General features: G+C 41.4%; 3 protein-coding genes across 7 annotated transcripts; 2 read left to right on the top strand and 1 right to left on the bottom strand.

Moving 5' to 3' along the window:
- The first annotated feature begins 62 nt into the window (after positions 1 to 62).
- Positions 63 to 3,513, top strand: LOC310987398 (kelch repeat and BTB domain-containing protein 13). Of its 3 annotated transcripts, XM_083973619.1 has the most exons (9): positions 63 to 225; positions 670 to 847; positions 944 to 1,132; positions 1,231 to 1,415; positions 1,516 to 1,887; positions 2,003 to 2,143; positions 2,305 to 2,459; positions 2,609 to 2,766; positions 2,911 to 3,513. In XM_083973619.1, the coding sequence occupies exons 2-9, from the start codon at positions 812 to 814 to the stop codon at positions 3,091 to 3,093; spliced, it is 1,419 nt and encodes a 472-aa protein (XP_083829745.1). In that variant the 5' UTR covers positions 63 to 225; positions 670 to 811; the 3' UTR covers positions 3,094 to 3,513. The 3 variants fall into 3 exon arrangements, with proteins under 3 accessions (XP_083829745.1, XP_083829743.1, XP_083829744.1); XM_083973617.1 differs by having other exon boundaries at positions 63 to 847; XM_083973618.1 differs by having other exon boundaries at positions 63 to 847; positions 1,516 to 1,867; positions 1,998 to 2,143.
- Positions 3,514 to 3,853: 340 nt separating this feature from the next.
- Positions 3,854 to 11,570, top strand: cpt1b (carnitine palmitoyltransferase 1B (muscle)). Its single transcript, XM_083973616.1, has 19 exons — positions 3,854 to 4,076; positions 5,263 to 5,415; positions 5,509 to 5,648; positions 5,806 to 5,977; positions 6,114 to 6,215; positions 7,426 to 7,563; positions 7,650 to 7,727; positions 7,989 to 8,096; positions 8,247 to 8,331; positions 8,533 to 8,728; positions 8,809 to 8,994; positions 9,085 to 9,190; positions 9,276 to 9,392; positions 9,475 to 9,639; positions 9,765 to 9,899; positions 10,308 to 10,460; positions 10,539 to 10,652; positions 10,774 to 10,866; positions 10,980 to 11,570. Exons 2-19 carry the CDS (start codon positions 5,275 to 5,277, stop codon positions 11,112 to 11,114), a joined length of 2,364 nt encoding a protein of 787 aa, XP_083829742.1. The 5' UTR covers positions 3,854 to 4,076; positions 5,263 to 5,274; the 3' UTR covers positions 11,115 to 11,570.
- Positions 11,571 to 11,810: 240 nt separating this feature from the next.
- Positions 11,811 to 19,088, bottom strand: sephs1 (selenophosphate synthetase 1). 3 transcript variants are annotated; one of them, XM_083974194.1, is made up of 10 exons: positions 19,053 to 19,088; positions 17,086 to 17,208; positions 16,867 to 16,963; positions 16,360 to 16,463; positions 16,104 to 16,211; positions 15,662 to 15,816; positions 15,451 to 15,541; positions 14,199 to 14,298; positions 13,374 to 13,586; positions 11,811 to 13,048 (listed from the first exon to the last, which is right to left on the bottom strand). In XM_083974194.1, exons 2-10 carry the CDS (start codon positions 17,179 to 17,181, stop codon positions 12,834 to 12,836), a joined length of 1,179 nt encoding a protein of 392 aa, XP_083830320.1. In that variant the 5' UTR covers positions 17,182 to 17,208; positions 19,053 to 19,088; the 3' UTR covers positions 11,811 to 12,833. The 3 variants fall into 3 exon arrangements, with proteins under 3 accessions (XP_083830320.1, XP_083830322.1, XP_083830321.1); XM_083974196.1 differs by lacking the exon at positions 19,053 to 19,088 and adding an exon at positions 18,146 to 18,269; XM_083974195.1 differs by lacking the exon at positions 19,053 to 19,088 and adding an exon at positions 17,904 to 18,129.
- Between the last annotated feature and the right edge of the window lie 529 nt (positions 19,089 to 19,617).

Below are 19,617 nucleotides of genomic sequence, written 5' to 3' on the forward strand. Positions count from 1 at the left end.
GAAAGTTACACTCATGTTATTGCCATCTAACTGCAAAGTAACTTGAGTCCCCTATGATGACGTCAAGAGCAGAGTGAAGGCGGCCATGTTTCATCCCAGAGGGCTGACTGTTGTCCCGCCTTCATGTGCCAAGAATAGATCCGCAGAAATAAGTCCAATGCTCAGCGATAGAGGAATACTTTTGAATCATGTGGATCTAATGCAGAGCAAACAGGAATAATGAAGGTGAAGGATTTTTTTTAATTATTATTATCAGCTGTTCTGTTTCTGTCTTAAACTGCTGACAGCTGCTTCACTGTTCGTGCTGTGAAGAGCACATGACTGTGAGAGCTGAGGCAGGAAAAGAAGAAGAGCCACTGGTTCATGGACTAAACTTGAACAGTCTGTCCTCTGTTTTTCCATTGTACAGTAGCTACTTTGTGGGAGGGTGGCCTTGCCATAGGAGGAAATATAGTGCCATTCTCAATGTGTTCAGTGGTTGTGTGAAAAATGAAGAGCCTCGTTAGGTTTTAACAATCAAATGACATCTAGTGCAGAGAGAATCAGAACTTTTTAGGAATAGTCAATGGTCAGACAATGGTTAAACCTGAATAAAATGAATCCTTTCAGGCAATGTTTTGTGATACTAGTTGAGTGGTTCAGTATATGGCTTAAATTTGGTCTTACCAGACTTTGGAGAGCTTTTCCAATAGTCAATAGTTGGACAGCATCTCCAGGTATTGCAGAAAAGCGATCATGCCAAGGAGACTCAGAAGAGTGGAAAACCAGTGAGGCGCTCCGCACGTATGACCTGGGAGGTGAAAGCAAAACTATGGTTACAGTCCAAACCAGGACACATGCTTTCCATGTAAGTAGAAAACAAAGTCATTATTCCAACCGTGCAGGTTAATCAAAAACTAACCAATGACCATAGAGGACTGACTTCAGTAATTCATCTTTTAAGGTGGACCTTGGAAGACTTTCAGAGTGCAGTGAGTACTTCAGGGCCTTGTCCCAGTCCAACATGAGAGAGACTTCAGAAAGCCACATTCACCTGGACCATGTTTCCTCCTCCGTCTTCTACAATCTTCTTGAATTCTCCTTCTATAATAAGTTTAAAGTCCCTCAAGAGGAGCTGGGCATACACATCCAGGTACGCAAACAGAGATTCAGATCTCCTGTCATTTGCTGTGAGTTAACCCAAAATTAACATACTACGATCATTTTCTTCCTCCCTGTCTGACTCTTTAGGTTGGCAGCTATCTCCTGACAGAGGCCTTCCTCTCAAAGTGCCTGTCAGTCCTGGCAAGTGGTTTAAGGCCAGATAACTGTTTATCCTACCTGAATCTGGCTCAAGAGATCTGTTGTGCAGAACTGATGATGACAGTGTTGACCTACCTGAGTAGAAACATGATGGAACTATCACTCCTCACCAAGTACATAATACGCATGTATCATAAATTATTCTATTGCTATAATCAGGATTTACTACAAGGACGGAGTTTGCCATGTCTTTCTTGTCATTATAAAACCCAGGTATCTGAACAGAGAGGTTAAGGATGAGATTGTCAAGATGAGGGTACAAGGAGATCAACATCTCTGCAGTCTCAGGAAAGAGAACCTAACTTCTTGGAACGACCCAGAAACAGAGCGTGCTCGAAATCTCTTCATCCTGAAACGGTCAGAAGACAGTGAGGACTGGCATCCAGTTACAGAGCTTCCTTTCAGGGCTGATAAGTGGTGTTTCACTACAGTGGTTCTGTATAACTACCTGTACATCATAGGAGGATACCGGCACCGTGTGAAGAGAGGCTGGGAGTTCAAGATGGCTTCCTTTAGATATAATCCCTTTACTCATACATGGACCTCCACAGCTCCTCTCATTAAGGTGAAGAAGTCCTCTAGCTTGTAAGTCAGGCTGATCCATCCGTGTCACTCCACATTACTTGCCCTGTCTTCCTCAGTCATTTATTATATATCACCCTGATGAAAACTGTCACCATCTGCTGTGTCCACAGCACAGACGGCATTTCAGTGCAGTGGCCTGTGATGGCTGTATTTACGCTGTGGGAGGCTGGTACTTGGACTCCCTGGTGACCCCGGACTCCAACACGGCTCTCTATACAGCTGTAGAGCGTTATGATCCTTGGGAGGACACATGGAGGTTTGTTTCCTCTTTGACAGTGTAAAACCAGCTGGTACAGTAGGTTTGTGTACTGTAGCACTGCATCTATGCTTTCTAACTAAAATGTTCCCCCTTCAGAGAATCATTTCATAGTCATCCCCTGGCATACTGGTGGTGACTGAGTGCAATCTGTGTCTCAGGTTTGTCTCCTCACTGCCACTCACGGATTTCCAGTTTACTGTGTCTTTGTCCCATGATGTGCCCCTTGCTACTAGCCTTGGACGCTGTCTTTATGTGTTGGGGAGTATCCAGCGGACTGGAGAGAAACTGCTGCTGCAGTACAACACAAAGAAAGGTACAGCAAGGTCGAGCAGCACGGCTCTGTTCAGCTTGTCCTCTCCGCTGGCTTCAGTTGAAGTCACTGACTTTAGATTTACAGTATGCACCGTTTCCTCCAATGCTCATTGAGATGTCTGCACTTCCTGTATTTTCTATGTGCTTTAGATGTGTGGTCTGAACTACTTCCCACCCTCACCAGAGCAGATGTAGACCTCCCAGCCCTTTACTTCCTGGGTGTCACCGACAGGCTGCTTGTGATTGGTGGAAACAACTCAGAGAACATTGTGACATCATTCTGTGTCCAGTCACAGAAATGGGGACAGGTAAGAATCAGATGACAAGAGACTGAGACTGTGTTGATTAGAATAATACAATTCACTTCTTCCATCACATCCAAAACACAAATACCTCTCGTCTAGATATTTTTTTAGTTTGAAATTTCCATTTTTCTTTCTTTTTTCATCCAGGTGCACACGGCTGAGAAAGTGGCATTTGCAGGACAGGGCACAGTTGCAGGTGACAAGGTCCTGATGCCAAGTATCGAGCACAATGCTGTTGCAAGTATAGATCTCCAAACTCTCTCTATTCGAGCGTTACCTCCTCTACCAGTCTCCACTAGCTACGAATCTGTCTTCAATCTTCACTTTTGATGTTGCAGTGTTGATTTGATAGTAGCCTACATACACTGTACTCAGTGTGTTCAAACTTCTAAATGGTGGTGCATTTTGTGGTCAGTAATGTGGATGAATGGAATAGTATTTAAGTTTTATCTAATCTCCATCAGTGCATTATAATTGTGTCTTGAGGTTATAATCTTGGTCTAAGGGTGAACACAGTTACAGACAGTTAAGGCACTGTAGTGAGGATTTTTAGGTGTATAGAGAACTTCAGAATGTACTTGACATTATATTATGATTGCTTTTAACAATTGATCTGATGGGATTTTGGTGTTTATTCATCCATGTCCATAACAACACTAGGTGTGTTCTTAATTTGTTTGCATTGCAGATATTTATACCCTTCTTTTTCACTGTATTATTTTGTATTTGAAAGTTATAATGCTGTGAACCGACCTCACATAACTGGCCACACAATAAAGACAACATATTTTGTTTTCTGGCTCTCTTGATAAACACCACTGACCTTCTGGTTTTGCTGATAATTTTACCCTCACATAATTACACCTTCATTATCATTTTTAGAGCAGTGCTTGTACTCTCTGCAGGTGAAAATGAAATGTCACATTGCTCTCAGTTACATCCTAACACAGCACTGCAACAGATTCAGTTACACAGCAGAGACCTCGCAGCACATGAGGTTAGGCTCTGTCTATGTTTGGTATCTGGTTACAAAAAGAAGCATGACACAGATAGAGGGAGGGGGTAGAGAGAGTGAGGGCGAGAGACACACACACAGAGAGAGAGAGAGAGAGAGAGAGAGAGAGAGTGGTGTTGGGGAAGTGGCGACGGCAGCTCTGATCTCACTACCTGAGGAAAGCCATTTCAAGGTTACTGGAGTCACACAGAGAGCACTCAAGTCAGAGAGTGCAGAGGAATGTCCCTGGCTCGCTGGCACAAACCAGTCACAGCTTTTCTTTGCCTGAGTGGATTACACTGACTCTGCTCTGACAACGGTAAAATATGGGCCTGCTTCTTTTCGCTTATTTCATTCACATATGCATGTTGTTGTATTAGCTGCAGATGTTATCTCACTTATTGTTGTAGAGTAAACTTATAATTGCGTACTGCATGTATAAAAGGTTACAATGGAAATGCTAAATCATTGATATATTTTACTACCTTGTGCATCATGTGTCTTCTACGTAAAATGTTGGGTGGAAATCATAAGGAGGAAGTACATCAGCAACAACAATCACAAAGTGCTAAAACTTACATTTTAGCTCCATAAAAGCTTTTTTCTTAAAGTTGTACAATCATTGGTAATCATGTTGACCTTCAACATGTCTGATAGCTTCCCACAGTACTCTGTAATACCAAAGGGTTTAGCATTCATCTGTTGGTTGTACTCTGTGTTTATATTTTCATGCCCATCTGAGGTCTGCACATGCTCAGCCGGTGCGCCGCTATATATGGCCAATGAACTTTGTCCCACTTGGTGACTGTTCAGTCATATGACATGGAAAAAGAAATCCTAGACCTGTCACTCTGGCCATTACATGCAGTGGTTTATGAACTCCAAATATTTATGTTTAGAGTGTCACAAGGCCATATTCTCAAAAATACAATAACTGAACCCTTCCAGCAACACAACATTTCATGCTGACGTCACATATCAGTGGCCTGTCTTATCACGTTACAAGCAAATACTGAGGACAAACATTGCAACTTTCTCTTAAATAATTTCACTATTGTGAAATCTGTCAAACTCTGCCTGTTCTTTATTGCTCTTGATCAAAAATAATATCAGTTAGGTTACTTTGGAGGTTAATTAATACAACATAAAAGGTTACTCTTACTTAATGGTAGTGAATTAAATACCCAAGGATCCTAACAATAAAACCTGACCATGGCTGAGATTAAATAATGTGATTTTTGTTGCAGCTGCATTTCCATGAGAAATGTTCTAATAGTGTTGAATGAAGGAAGAGTTGACGGCCCTTACTATGTGACAAAGAGTTACAATATTGGAAATATTAATGAGATGTTGGTTTGGTAATCAGGTTGAATAATATCTCAGGCAACAAGAGGTGTTAGCACTAAGTCTAAGACTTTGAAAAATATTATTTTTATTTAAACACAGTATATTTTTTAAATATTCCAGTCCGAAACCTGACCATTTCCTTTTGCTTCCCATTTTAGTAATACACAAAGATGGCTGAGGCGCATCAGGCGGTGGGCTTCCAGTTCACTGTGCGCCCTGATGGTGTGGACCTTAAGCTGAGTCAGGAGGTCATCAAGAACATCTACCTATCAGGACTGACAGCATGGAAGAAGAAAGCCATACAATTCAAGGTATAGCTGGTTGTCCTGGTTATCAGAACACAAAACAGGACATATATATCCATCCTGTTTCAATACTAAACACTGATTCTTTGTTATTCACAGAATGGTGTACTAGCTGGAGTCTATCCAGCCAGTCCGTCCAGCTGGCTGATAGTTGTGATCGCTATGATGAGTTCATTGTACACACGTCTAGACCCTTCTCTAGGAATGATTGATACCATCAAGGATAACCTACCACAAAGGTTAGAAACCCCCTCTAGTCTAGTATGATAATGACATTCTTAATATTCTGCTGGAGTGTAGGCTTGTTTAGATGAGCTGATGATTAAATCTTCTGTTTGACTTCATCTTTAAGTTTTGATAACATGACAAGGGGAGTGTTGTGCCTTTTCTGAGCAGAGACTGTATGTCAGTGCAGACCCGCGCTGTGCTGAGTGCCATCCTCTTTGCCACTGGTCTGTGGCTGTTCCTCATCTACCTTTTGAGATACACCCTCAAAGCTCTGCTCTCCTACCATGGCTGGATTTTTGAATCCCATGGAAAAATGAGCACATCTACCAAAATATGGCTGGTACGTTTGTCCCTCTGTCTGTCACAGTATTCAGTATATCTAATCTTTATGTCCCTCCCTCGTTGCAGGGGTGCAGGTGTTTCTTGTTAGAATCTAGTGTCTCCTCTGTATGATGTATGGTGTTGTTTGTTACCAGAGCCTGGTTAAGATGTTCTCTGGACGCAGGCCACTGCTCTACAGTTTCCAGGCTTCTTTACCAAGGCTTCCTGTGCCCAGTGTGGATGATACAATTTGCAGGGTGTGTAATTTCATACAATTGATTTTTCATGACCAGAAACACACAGAAAAATGTAACCTGAAGGTTTATTGCCAAGCATGACACATTAAGGACACCATCTATTCTTAAGCACTTTAACTAGCTAATTTGTTTGGAGTCTCCACTGCCCCCAGTCTGTTCTTCCCATACTCACAATCCAAGATTTTGAATTTGAATAGGCCACTATCTGTTGGAAGCACTCACAATTTACACTGACATGTGAACACAACCTGAAGCACAATATCAACACTTGTAGACATATTCTTTCAGGATTTACACCACATGATTGCAACAAAGGCCAGCAGCAGGAATATCGATGCAATACTATACAGCGTGTGACTGAATGGCACACACATGCTTATTGCAGACCCACTTCAGCCAGTCTAATCTGTATCATTTATGATTTCCACCATATCAACCATCCTGGTATGCAATGATACAATAGTCAAATGTTTCCAAGACCAACCAATGTCAACTACTAAGTGTCTCTGGGTTGTAGTTTTCCTCCAACCTCATTCGTCATCATTATGCATGATACACACATAACCATCCAGCCAATCATACAATTTTCTTATTTGCAAATAAAGTAACCCTACATTCATTGTTCTGCATCTTGACAAACCCACAATAAATTAATTTATGCGATTTGAAAAGAAAAAGATGACATAGGAGTTTGGAGCTCCCCTAGAGGTTGGACACCCACATGCACCTGCCTAGTGTGTCCTCTAGATATTTGGGGGGAAATACCCTGACCTGGGTGGGTAGAGGACAGATAACAGACGTCATTACAGTCAGGGACTGTCTAAAAATGTATGTCATCTTCTCACAACATCTCAAGAAGCAGAATAAAATTATAATGTGATATAGGGTGAAATAATGCACAGTTTATTTTGTTATGTTATCCACTGATTGGTTTTTTAAACAAACATTACACTTCTTCCATTTATGACATTTCATATTTGAAATTTTCCAGCTTTCCTAAGTATTTGATAAATGTAGCTTGATTATACCACCACCTACTGATCTAGCTGCACTTTGTAAAAGTTGGATAAGTATGAGTATATTAGTAAAACCTGACCCCTTAGCTGCCCTGCACATGTGTTTTGTTTGTGTATCTCAACTGCTCTATTGCTGTATTTCTACATAACACTGCTTCTTTGTCCTGACAACACACTCCATGTTTTTCCCACAGTACCTCGAGTCAGTTCGTCCTCTGCTGGACAATGACCAGTACAACCAAATGGAGATTTTGGCCAATGACTTTAAAGACTCAAAAGCAGCCCAGCTGCAGAGATATTTAATCCTAAAGTCTTGGTGGGCAACAAATTATGTGAGTAGCTTTTAATGAGCTGATGCAACATTAGATTTTAAATTCAGTTTTATCATAATGTTTAATAATAATCTATATCTGCCCAGGTAAGTGACTGGTGGGAGGAGTACATCTACCTCAGGGGCAGGAGTCCTATCATGGTGAACAGTAACTTCTACATAATGGTAAGATAGAATGTCATCAGATTGGTTTTGTCACATTAGTTTTGTGCAGTACTAGTCAAAGACTTATATAGAAATAATATAGGAAAGAGGTAGATTTAGTACACACAGTTCATTCAATCCTCAAAATGTAACCTTTCTACAAGCCTGAATTATTTTTGCAATAAAGGTCTGTTTGATTTACATTTGTGCTCTGCTTTGAGTCTTTATTATGTTGACTCAGTATCTCTAATTTGCCCATGTGGTGCGTTTATTTATGTGAAGGACCTCCTGTATGTGACACCAACACACCGACAGGCTGCAAGGGCGGGGAATGTGGTCCATGCCATGCTGCAGTACAGACGCAAACTAGAACGTGGTGAACATGCACCGGTAATGCTTGCCATCCCACTTTTCTACATTTTTCCATGCATTTTCTGTGTAGTCTGTACACACACCTTACATATCTGTCACTGTGCAAGCAGCAATCAAAGTTCAAGATACAATATATCGGGGTGATAGTTTTCCTTTTTTTCTTTTCAGCTGAGGGCTTTGGGGACTGTTCCTATGTGCTCCACCCAGATGGAGAGGATCTTTAACACCACTCGTATCCCTGGCATTGAAACAGGTGAGCACCTTTTCAGGTCTGCACATACGGTTTAAGGGGTCCAGCAACATTCACTCACATCGGACAGACACCTCCTGTCGACAGCAGTTATAAAGACATGGCGAGCAGTGTTTTCTACTGACTGTTCCACCCTTAACCTTTGTTGTAACTGTAAAGATGACTTACTTTGTTGTTGTTGCTCATGCTGAACTACCCCTGCAGATATTGTGCAGCACCTGAGTGACCGTAAGCACCTGGTTGTCTACCACAAGGGCCGGTTCTTCCAATTGTGGTTGTACACTGGAGGGCGCCATCTCTTACCCAGTGAACTTGAGATGCAGTTTCAAAGGATCCTCAGTGATACGTCTGAACCTCAGCCTGGAGAACTCAAATTAGCTGCACTGACTGCAGGAAACAGGTATATACAAACACACAGGTATATCCAAACACCTGGACACTCAGATAAACATATTAACCTGTCTCATTTTTTGCTTCCAGAGTTCCTTGGGCTCGGGCTCGGATCAAATATTTCAGCCAGGGAGTAAACAAAGCGTCCCTGGATGCCATCGAGTGTGCTGCCTTCTTCCTGACATTGGATGATGAGCCACAGGGTTATGACCCTGCAAAGACCAATTCACTTGATGGTTATGCCAAGTCCCTGCTGCATGGAAAATGTTATGACAGGTAGAATGACCAGGGGAGACTTCATTACTTATCCTCACCAAAGGCTTGCATTTTTAGTGAGTTATGTCCCAAAACACTCTTGTCTCACAGGTGGTTTGACAAGTCTTTCACTTTGGTATCTTACCCAAATGGGAAAATGGGGATTAACGCTGAACACTCTTGGGCTGATGCACCAGTTGTCGGACATATGTGGGAGGTATGAAATGTTCACATGTGAAATGTTCACCCTACTAACAGTTTGCAGTAGTGTTCAGGTGTCCTTTTTTTTTTTGCCTGTGTAGTACGTCCTTGCAACAGACTGCTTCCATCTTGGCTACACAGAGGAGGGACACTGTAAAGGGGATGTGAATAAGGGCCTGCCTCATCCCACTCGACTGCAGTGGCAGATTCCAAGGGAGGTACAGTGGAGGCTCACCTTGTTTACTGCCATTGATACAGTTAGCCATGTTTCCATCTCTAATTAATCCCTTCCCTCTTTAGTGTCAAGAAGTCATTGGGGCCTCATACCTATCAGCAAAGCACATAGCTGATGATGTGGACTTCCATGGATATCTGTTTAGTGAGTTTGGAAAAGGCCTGATCAAGAAGTGTCGGACCAGTCCTGATGCCTTCATTCAGCTGGCTCTGCAGTTGGCACAGTTCAGGGTAGGACACGTGCAGCCCTATGTGTCTGGAGTCACATTATGGAAATGATAGCTCACTATTGACATTTAAATGTTTAATTGCATCATCTGCCATCATTTAGTCACGGAAATTAATCTGCTTTACAGGACCAGGGAGTGTTTTGTCTGACGTACGAGTCATCAATGACTCGTATGTTCAGAGATGGTCGGACTGAGACGGTGCGCTCCTGCACTTCCGAGGCTGTTGCATTTGTCAGAGCTATGGAAGACACGTGCGGAACTGTAAGGAAATACATAAAAGCACAGAAACAGAAGCTCAGTAAAGTCCAGCAGAGCTGTAGATATTAAAACATTTTACTGCATTAAATAATTCCAAGTTTTGATAAAATGAATTTGACTTTGGACCTATTTGGCAACAAATGACAGCTGACACACAAGTTCACAGTCTATGTCATATTGAGCCTACGCACGATGGCTCTTATTGATCCTACTCTGTGAAAGGTCACATTGTACTGCTCAGAACTTGGTCAACAAGACCTAGAGGCAAGTGCAATGGACTTTAAACTCCCAGATACCATAGGTTAAACTGACACTTATGACACAACAAAAAAATAGGGTCATTTTGATATGATGTTATTGTCACATATACTTTTGGATGGATATAAATTGTGTGTTTGTCTTTGTGATCAGAATGCCCAGAGACTTGCCCTGTTTCGGAAAGCAGCAGATAAGCATCAAAACATGTATCGTCTGGCCATGACTGGCTCTGGGATTGACCGACACCTCTTCTGTCTCTACATAGTGTCCAAATACATCGGTGTTGACTCACCATTTCTTGAGAAGGTTAGAGCGCCTGATTCAGTTTTTGTCTCTTTCGTAATATGCCATTTTCCTCACAACATTAAATGTCTGTCCTTTTAGGTGCTTTCAGAGCCCTGGAAGTTGTCTACCAGCCAGACTCCACAGCAGCAGCTCAATTTAGTTGATATCAACAAGTTCCCTAAATATGTGGGTGCTGGTGGTGGATTTGGCCCAGTGAGTTAAGATTGTTTCATTTTAAAGACAAGCACAAGATCAATACTCTTAATATCGGGCACTATTGTCCTGATTTACTTAAAGGTGCCGTACAGTAATGACCTCTGTTATGTGCCCCCAGGTGGCTGATGATGGTTATGGGCTGTCTTATATCATTGTTGGGGAAAACCTCATCACATTCCACATCTCCAGCAAGTTCTCTTGCCCAGTCACTGTAAGAGCACAAAATGCACAGTATCTTTTAACCATCTGTGGAGCTTATAGGTAATCTTTCAAAGCTCAGTACTTTTTATGCCTCTCATGATTCCCTCTCTGTGTGGCCTGCAGGACTCGTGCCGGTTTGGTCAGAACATTCGGAGGGCCATGCTTGATATCCAAGGACTTTTTAAGCCTGACAATGATAAGAAGACAGTAGAGCATGGAAAACATGTGCAGCTGGAAAATGGGAAAAAGCACCTATAACAGACAATGTGGGTTCAGGCTTATGAGTAACTTGTGAGTCAGTCCTTGACATACTTCATTCATATAAACGAAGTTCTGGTGAAAGTTTGCACTTGTGATCTTTTTGCTTTTCTGGTGGGTCATATCCTGACCCATATCAGGAGGCGGTCATTCCACTCCCTCAGACTAAAGCAATAGTTGTTACTCCCCTAATTTATTTCTACTGATATTGTACTTTCCACAGCTGTTTGGCGCAGAAGGAAAGATGTAGTCTTTGATTGTGGGAAATTTTATTTTTGCAATGACAGTTTTTTCTCTTTCAGAGATAGACTGTATATGAATGTAATGTTATGTAATCTAAATGTAATATTTAGGTGTGGTTTATGTTTTGTGCATAAGAAAACTTGTAAATATACATAAAGATTTCTGCAATGTTTCAAGATGTAAATCCTTTCTTATAAATGTGCTGTTTGATTTCACGGTGTTTGTGATTTTTGATTAAAACAGCAACTTACATACATAACTGTCACTGGCATCTGTGAACAGAAGATGATGAGAAATTATTTAATCTGGTAACTTTCATTTCACATTTAAACAATTTTAATAGATAAAAAAAAGACACAGGAAAACAATCTATTATAAGAGAAGTTTATTATAAGAGGTGGCGTGGTGGTTATGTGTTGTTCCTGATATCCATATGAACATTTACAGAGGCGTTCCAGATCCATCCCAGCTATTAGGATAAACAAAAACGATCTGGACTTCGATCAGCTGAAAGCTTCTATACACTAGGTCAGATTTCTCTCAGTACATCTTCTGGCAACATCAAGAATGCAAAACTAAACACCAGATCCTGAGCAAAGGCAACAGGCGACAAGCTCAAAGATTCGAGCACTTGCTGAACGACAAACTTTTATTTTACTTTTCTACAGTTGTACAAGTCAGACTGTTATTGGGAATGAAGATGGTAGAAGGTTGAACTTATAAACGACTTGAACAGCTGTTGAGCTTTAACCTGCTCGTGTTAACAATCAATCTCTATTTGTATGATGTAAATGGATTATGTCACATTTGCTTTAGCTCCATTCGCGTGACTGCAGCTCCCAAAGTGAGAACAAACAATCTTCTATTTGAATATTTATTAGTTTATGTGGGGACATTACAAAAAGTCAAAGTAATAAAAAAACAAACCATTCTGGTCACACTCAGTTTCTTTCAAGGCATCAGTTACAGTAATGAACTAATACTAGGCTTTATAACTGTACAAAGTGAAAAGACAAACAAAAACACCGTCACATCATATTGATGTCGCTTATGAGAACAACTTTAAAAAGAGGCAACAGACTCCAGACTTCCTAAGATTCAAAATGAATCAACAGTATCGGATTATCGTCTTCATCACTCTCTTACCAGAAGCTGCCTGCCAGTCAAGCACGTTTAACATAACAGAAAACAACAGACACAAAAGGCATATGGATTTTGAGTATGCTCTACTTCTTACCAATTTTTTCATGGGGATACTGCAGGTTGAGTCCACTGGGTGGTGACATGCTCCCCGAGGGCCACTGTGTGGTGTGTGTGCTGTTTTTCATGTAGGTACACGCCAACCCAGTCATTTTTCTGTATGTACTATTTTGTTTATATATTTCAACACTCTAGGATGTTTTGTTTGTAGTTTATGTGTCTAAAATCACTCAACAGAGCTTTTGGGTTTCCGGTTTATGGCTCAGCCAACTGGGATTAAGAGGTCGCACCAGGAGTTGGGTTAACATTCTGTGTGGCCGCTTGTGGCGCCACTTCTATGATCCGAGGTTTGTCAATGATGCGAGCAGTGCGGTTTCCTTTCTCTACAATCCCAATGATCCATGCTTGGTGGCCCTCTCCGTATTTCGGGGATTTGATCTCGGCACAGAAGCGGGCAGCCTGTTCTCGGGGCAGACAGATAAGCAGGCCTCCTGTAAATGAAAGGACAACTGGTCGGTTAAAATAATGCTCCATGGGGCGTCGTCAGGCTCCACATATACAGAAGCTATAGCCCTCACTGCAGCGGCCCCGGTTTGATTCCACCTGGTAGCCCATTGCTGCACAAAAGTCCCCAAAAAATACTTGGAAAAAAAAAAAAGAAAGATGGTTTGTAATGTGAAGCATTGCTGAGGTTCATGATTATCATATTGCCAAATCTACATGTCACATTTGATACTGATGTACACAGTGGTGTTGCAGACAGGCACAAAAGAAATCTATACACTATATATCTTTATACACTCAATACACACACACCTGATGTTTCAGGGCAGGTGCCATGCATGAGACCAAACATGTTCCCACAGGCCTTGGACACAGCAGCCATCTTGGCGAGAACTGGCAGGTTGTGGATGACAAATGACACTTCACTTCTCTGTTGTCGTGCCAACGTCTGAGCATGGCCAAGGATGCCAAACCCTGTGATGTCGGTGGCTGCGTGGGCATTGAAGGTGTGCATGAGACCAGCCGCTGCAAGGATAGACAGAAAGAGACATTTCAGAGAGGCATCTGAAGAAAGGACTGTTTTGATCAGGGATATGCAAAACTCAGTTTTCATAGTTGAATATTGTCAATTGCATGAATAAATACAAGTAATTCCACCTATGTCAACATTCACAAAGACTGTAACTCACTGTGGGCAATCAAGAAAGCAGACAAGCAATCACTGTGAAGATTTCAAGTACTCATCCTCAGTACCTTCTTAATAAATTTATAAAGAAAACGGTGTAATTACGGAAAACAAAAACAATAACTAAATACCACAACAACATGTGCACAACTTTGAAAAAATATTTCTCTGTCTGGTTTTAATAGCAACTACTGCCTCATATAAAACATTATCTTTTAGTATTGTATTGTTATCATGTTCCTTGTAAAACTGACACAGAAGAGACTGAGCAGCAGAGGGTGCCGTTGTTCACAAAATCCATTGTTCCTCTGGCTAACAGCTGCCTTAGTTATGCTCAATTTAGCATGGGCATTTAATTGAAAAATAATGACGAAAACCAAAAGTTTAACAACACTGTACGAGGCACTTATGACTCCAAATTAATTATGGGGACAGACTTATCGTGCTTTTACCTGTCCTGTTGAGCCGAGCCATGTTCATCATAGCTTCATGGTAGGCCAGCTCTACATCTTCCTGGGTTACCACCAGCTTGATCTTGTTCCACTTTTCAGGCTAAAAGTAAAAAAAAAATAAAAAAAAAACATTTCCAGTGGTCATCCCAAAGAGCAGTAAGTGTCAGACATAATTATTGGGTAGGCAGTAGGGGTGTAACGGTATATGTATTCGTCCCGTGCCGTCACGGTACGGGGGTCACGGTTCGGTGCACACAGTCACACGACGAATACGTCTGAATGAATATTAAAAAAAAGTCGAGTCCAAACTCGAATCCAGGTGGCGGTAATGAGCCTCGAAGCTGCCTGCAGCCGTCATAGCAGACGAAGAAGAGAAGTGATGAGAGAGTGGAGTTAGAGGAGGAGAGCTGTCTGCTTCATTCATGTCACTGTGGCTTCTCAATGAAACAAACGGCGGCGGCGGCTCGCGACCATAATACATCCATGCTCGCGACTGGTCCACGGATGCGCGGTGCGTCGCTAGAAACGCATCAAACACGTAGCGCATGTTCAACCCGATATGTCAATCTTGTGCAAGTAAAAAGACAAGTTGTGTGCAACAACTTATCCCGCAGCTTTTAAGCCTCTTGACATGAGCACAGACAGGTGAGGAGAAAAGGAGACCGCACACTATATATAATCAGACACATTTTGTCTGATGAAGGGCTGACGCCCGAAACGTGTGAGTGACATTAAACTGTCACGGGAGCTTTTAACTAGTGTGCGGTCTCCTTTTTTCCTTACCTGTGTCTTTCTTGGTGGTCCAGCACCTAGTCTTCAGTTTTTTGGGGATGTGCGTGTAGCTGCCTAATATGTTTTATGAACACAGGCAGGACCAGAAACATCACCAAAGTAACTGCTAGTCTAATTTAACTGTGTAAACCAACATTGATGTCAGTTTATTGTTTTGTTTTTTTAATAATATTTTTTTAATAATAATAATTTAATAATTCGAATAATAGCCTAGTTGCCAGTTGTCAAGTGCACGTTTTTTTTCCTCTAGAATTAATGAATGGCATTATAACACTCCTAATGCACTTGTTTTATTTTGTATTATTTTTTCTTTTAACTTTTATAACACAAGACAGATTTTAGTTTTACATTCAATTAGTGTCTGTTGTACCGAAACCGTACCGAACCGTGACCCCTGAACCGAGGTACGTACCGAACCGTGACTTTTGTGTACCGTTACACCCCTAGTAGGCAGACTTACAATATCTAGCCACTGGTGTACTGCAACAGCCACTTGCGTTCCAAGTGGCTTGGTCAACACCAACACGTCTCCTGGCACTGCATTGTCTGGCCTAAGAGATGTCGAGCATGGCATCATCATAATTAGTTGTATTTCAACAAAATTTTACATAATTCTTGATCAACTGTGAGTAGAAGTACGGAAATGTGTAGTACTAGAAACTCATTCCTACATGATAAATTCGTTGGGCTGGCAGACTGTTGTAGCAACTCCTCCCATCACCACCCAGGGGTTGAGCACCGTCTGTCCTCCTGTTACAGATGTGCCCGCCTCTTCTGATGCATCCTTGAATCCCTGGATGATGAGTGGCATGACTTTGTCTCTCTCCTGTAAAACAGTACAGTCAGAACACTTACAGAGAGCACAATGCAGGGTCTTTGGGTCAGATACCGAACCCCAATTTTCCCCCAATATACCACTGGTGATAGTATGATAGAAATGTGCTGTGTACATTGCAAGCACTGTATAAATGGGTAAATGATAAATGTGAGTGGTCATCAAGACAACATCAGCACTATATAAATGCAGTCCATTTAACAAAATAATGACTGAACTACAGTTTGTTCTTGCAGATATTATCAGAAACTGGATGGATCAACTGATATGGCTCTCACCTTCTCTGACATTTTGTTGCTAACACCCAGAAGCATCAACATGTTGTCGCACTCTGTCACTCCCATGGCGTACAGGTCACTTAGAACATTGGCACAAGCAATTCTCCCCTACAAGACAAACATTTAGAAAATTAAGCAAATGACGGATTGGATGTGTAATCTAGGTCTACTTGGATTAATGCACATCTGTAAATAACGGCAACGAGGCATCCATCCACATGTCATGTGTAAAGCCCACAAAGAAACAGATCCTTACCATCATGTAGGGGTCATCCACAATAGGATAGATGTAATCTGTAGTCTGGACCAGAGAAAGGCCTCCGTGTCTGAGAGGTATCACACAGGTGTCCATACCTATGCCTTCAAAAAGAAAAAACTGCCTGTGATAATTTGTTACGTTTTTTGATGTATGTGTGATAAAGTAATTAAACATTACCCCTAGAAAAAAGATTGTACAGAATGTAACTGCTTGGTATTATTAACGTAAGATAAAATGATGCCATCACATGGTATTTCAGTGTGTTTAAACTGATAACTTGTCCCAAAGGAAATAAATAAACCAATGACCTGTCAAATTCCAAACTGAAGTTCAGGATATATCTAATGTAAGGGGGGACATAAGCTTTCAAAAGGCAAAAACGTCCATTCCAACTGAAATCTGTATTGCATGTTGTAACATTTGCCAAAATATTTGCACTACATACAGTATTTGTATTTAATTTGCATGCTCTGCATCCCTATTATAGTTATAGATTATAATTACCTAATCGGGGCATAACTGCCCCCAGGAACTGTTCATCCTCTTGATAGTGGTTCTCCTGTAGGGTTTCTAGCAGTTTCTGTAAAACATCTTGAGGCACCTGTGACCACAGAAAATAAACATCATTCTCACATTTATTTATTTTTTTACCACCTGATCAGGCAGGTTGCCTGGTGAATTTGTACATGACAAAGGGAGATTTTCATATAAAAGAGAGCCAACCTTGCAGCCTGTGCCCTTGAGCTCAGCAAAGCGTGTGAGCCTGAAGTTCTTGTCCAGCTCATAGCTTTCGGGGTTAAAGGACTCCCTCACCGACATGTCTGTAGAAACTCTGGGCCCTCACCACTAATACACACAATAATGTTGGGGACAGAAAAATAGGTGATTAGAAATACATTCTGGGTGTCAGAGGTATGAAAGAAATATTTTAATTGCACAGACTTCAAATAATAATAATATATATATTTTTTAATTCCGTTCAATCAACACACTGCTATGTCACCTGAGATTATTATTTCAAATGAGTCATGAATCATTGAACATACAAGCTTGAACACCTGTACAATAAGAAGCAATGAATCCTGTCTTTCTGCAGCTAATAATATTCTAAGACAGTCAGATAGCTGGCAATTTAAATCTGCTGTCAATTACAGTTATTTGCATTATCAATTCATCTACCAGTATATGCAATGGATTTTTCATTCTAAAATGACAGAACACAATGAAAAGTGGCAGTTAAAATGAAAATATCATAAAAGCCCTTGTTAATGCCTTTAAATGGTTCCTGTAATGTCTGACTAGCAGTTGAACTGAGACAGGAAGGAGGAAAATGTCTGACAGTAAAATAGTTACAGATTCATTTTCTCTCAATCCACCTGACTGATTGAGGTAATCTACAGTATATTCCAAAATGACTCAACACAAACTAATAGTAAGTACTATTTTGTAGACAAAACACCAGCACAAAACATGCACAGTTACAGCAACAAACAGACAGAATTAAATCCCCAACTCTATGAAAAATCACAAACAATCCCGACCTTGTATTTCAGCATGTCTTCTTAATTAGAGCTGTAGCTGATATACATATTTTTGTTCATGGTAAATTAATATGAACAAATATAAGTATTGGTCAGTGTTTCATGCTTTTTTCATTTTCGGGCATAGGGTTTCCTGACTTCTATTATTTAAGTAAAACATACAAAGTTGGTAGGAGGTTAATGCAGTGTACAATTCTGGTGAATTGATACAAATTGCAAAGCACCACATCAAACACTCTTACTACAAACATGTCCCTGTGTCTGGCGCGCACAGACACAAACACCCACAACTTCACAATGAGCTGAAGTGAGCCCGACTGACTCTCACACTTGTGTTGTGAACAGAAATAACGAAAGTGAAACGCTTGGCCACCTGACACACAGTGCAGTGAAGGTGTACTTGGCTCATAACCCCGGTTTGTGGTTTAAACTGCTGTGAGTCACTGAGGGGGCTTCGGTTAGTAAACAGTGGGAGTGTTCAAGAAACAAAACGTTGCCAAGTTCATTCAACCCTGAGGCACTGGCTGACAATATTACCGCTGCCTGGGTTTAAACATATCCATTCAGTGTGATGCACAGTGCATTATAAACTATTAGGGGTTTCTAGTTTGAGACATAATAATCATAGTGGCAGCTACATGCTTTACGTTTGTTTGTTTTGCTAAAAAAAAAAAAATGCGGTTTTGGTTTCGGTGCTAGCTCTTGCTAGCAATCGCCGATCCATGCATGAGGTGATGAGCATAAGCAGCGCTGAGCAACAAAGAGCTGAGGGCGTCCGAGCGCTTCATTCATGTAAACACACACAAAAACACACACACCGTGCACGCTGCACTACAAAGGTGATACATGTAGTTGTGAAACATTGCGCCAGCTCGTTGCACATGTAAGTCAAAAAAGTTGCCGTAGACCGCCGAACAAAAATGTCGGCGGCGGAAAAAATTAACCCTTTCCTGTCCCTCGCCATGCGATGTGTGCAACATCAGACTTGGTACCAATAAAACAACGCCAAACATGCGACTTGTGCAAAGTTTGTGATGATACGGTGCAACAGAAGTGTTTACAAGCGTCCTATATGTGATTTTAGGACCAAAGCGGAGTTATATTCTTGCAACATTTCCCCTTTAATTGCTCTGACCAGTTTATCCTTACCAGCTTCACGTTAGCGGTGGATCCCCGACAGAAGAGCGGGGACTGGACCACAATGCACCGCGGCTCGAAAAGGGCGTCCACTGATAACGCCTGACGGAAAGGGAGACAATTTTGTCCTCGGACTCGGGACTGGACGACAGAAAATTCAAGGTATCACATCGTATTTACTGTACATTGATCCACGAAGCCACATGGCCACGCCTCGTCTTTATAGAGTGACATTTGTGTTACAATCCAAAGAGGAAACTCACGAGATCTCAAAGGGTCCTCTGCCTGCACAGTGGCGGCTTCAACATCCCCTTTAACGAGCCGAGAAGTCTGGCAACAAAATCTCTACAATGGAGTGTACCTTTAATTTACTGTTTTCCCTCCAATAACGTTCACGGCACCACAACATAGTTGGGTCAAAGAGTAGCCACCTAACAAACGCCGAGTTTCAGAAACGTAGCTTGTGTTTCAAGCAGAGTCAGGTTACTGTGGTTACAAATATCTAATTATACTGTAATATTACATTGGAGTTATGTTGTATAATAATATTTAGGACTCTTGAGGGTGATCTACATGA

This window comes from Trachurus trachurus, assembly GCF_905171665.1.
Source record: "Trachurus trachurus genome assembly, chromosome: 6".
Classification (NCBI taxonomy): Eukaryota; Metazoa; Chordata; class Actinopteri; order Carangiformes; family Carangidae; genus Trachurus; species Trachurus trachurus.